Below are 1,632 nucleotides of genomic sequence, written 5' to 3'. Positions count from 1 at the left end.
TTATCACTTAGCACATAATACTAACGAGATAGTCCTAATTAGATGGACATTGAGAATTACCTTGTCACGCGATCCTAGACAACGTACGCTCCTAATAATCTCTGCCTACGAATTCGTTGTCTTTAATATCGAAATCTTGCGTTTTCTTGACTTGAATTTTTAAGCAAATGGGAGATGGAGGTAGAGTTTGTAGGAGAAAAAGGAAGTGTGAGTAATAATGTGAATAAAATATAGGGTAATTGGTTTAATTTATAATAGGTAAGTGAGGTTAGTTATAAGATTTAGAGGGAGAAGTGGGAAGTTATTTGTTAATGGGAAGTTATATATTTTTTTTTTTAAATTTCTAAAATTTATTTATTTATTTATTTATTATTATTATTATTAAAAAATGACGGATGTTACATACACTCTCCTTTAAAACAAAAGTTCGTCCTCGAACTTAAAGTTAACTACTGAAGTTTTAAAAGAAAATATTCGACGATTTTGATAGACTCGCATCACCCCCCTATTTTAAAAAGTTTCGTCCTCGAAACTCAACGTACCTGTTCGAAAAGTTTGGGGTATCGCTTTTTCATGTCAACTTCGGTTTCCCATGTGGCTTCTTCGGTTTGTTGGTTCGTCCATAATATCTTGACCAATTTAATTTCCTTGTTTCGGTTACATCTTGTTTTGGTATCAAGGATTTTTATTGGTTTTTCTTCAAAGGTAAGGGTTTCATCAAGTTCAATGGTTTCAGGTTGTATGATATAGGAAGGGTCATGGACATATTTTCGAAGTTGGGATACATGGAAGACATTGTGGACTTTGGCTAGGTTCATAGGTAATGTTAATCTATAGGCTACTTCCCCAATTCGTTCCAATACTTCATAAGGACCTATAAAACGAGGACTCAATTTACCCTTCCTACCAAATCTCATGATACCCTTGGTTGGTGACACTTTGAGCAAAACTTTTTCACCTACTTCAAACTCTAATGATTTCCTCCTCTTGTCTGCATACGACTTCTGACGATCTTGCGCGCCCCTCATACGTTCTTGGATCATCCTTACCTTCTTTGTAGTCTCCTCAATCATATCCGGTCCTAATCCCATCGACTTACTAACATCATTCCAACATATAGGACTCCTTCACTTTCTCCCATATAGGGCTTCGTAAGGAGCCATTTCTATGCTAGAATGAAATCTATTATTGTAAGAAAACTCTACATACATCAAATTATCCGCCCAAGATCCACCAAAATCCATAACACATGCTCTTAAAAAATCCTCAAGAGTCTGAATCGTTCTCTCTGTTTGACCATCTGTTGCTGGATGAAATGCAGTACTGAACTTTAGTATCGTGCCCACTGCTTCTTGTAGCATCTTCCGAAATTTGGACAGAAATCTTGAATCTCTATCCGATACAATGTCCTTAGGCACACCATGCAATCTCACTACCTCTTGAAAATACACATCTGCCATCTGTTGCATTGTCCAAGTATTCTTCATAGCTATAAACCATGCTGTTTTTGTTAATCGATCCACTATCATCCATATGGCATTCTTCCCTGTTTTCGACTTTGGTAATCCTACTACAAAGTCCATCAAAATCGACTCCCATTTTCATCCAGGTACTTCTAATGGTTGCAATTTT

The 1,632-nt window shown here is 36.4% G+C and overlaps 1 protein-coding gene across 1 annotated transcript; it reads right to left on the bottom strand.

The window, feature by feature from the left end:
* Positions 1 to 533: 533 nt before the first annotated feature.
* Positions 534 to 1,091, bottom strand: LOC130827319 (uncharacterized). The gene is made up of 2 exons (XM_057692999.1): positions 959 to 1,091; positions 534 to 874 (listed from the first exon to the last, which is right to left on the bottom strand). Exons 1-2 carry the CDS (start codon positions 1,089 to 1,091, stop codon positions 534 to 536), a joined length of 474 nt encoding a protein of 157 aa, XP_057548982.1.
* Between the last annotated feature and the right edge of the window lie 541 nt (positions 1,092 to 1,632).

Source organism: Amaranthus tricolor, chromosome 11 (assembly GCF_026212465.1).
Source record: "Amaranthus tricolor cultivar Red isolate AtriRed21 chromosome 11, ASM2621246v1, whole genome shotgun sequence".
Lineage (NCBI taxonomy): Eukaryota > Viridiplantae > Streptophyta > Magnoliopsida > Caryophyllales > Amaranthaceae > Amaranthus > Amaranthus tricolor.
The sequence above is the reverse complement of the archived record's forward strand: the minus strand, read 5'-3'. Positions and strand labels throughout refer to the sequence as shown.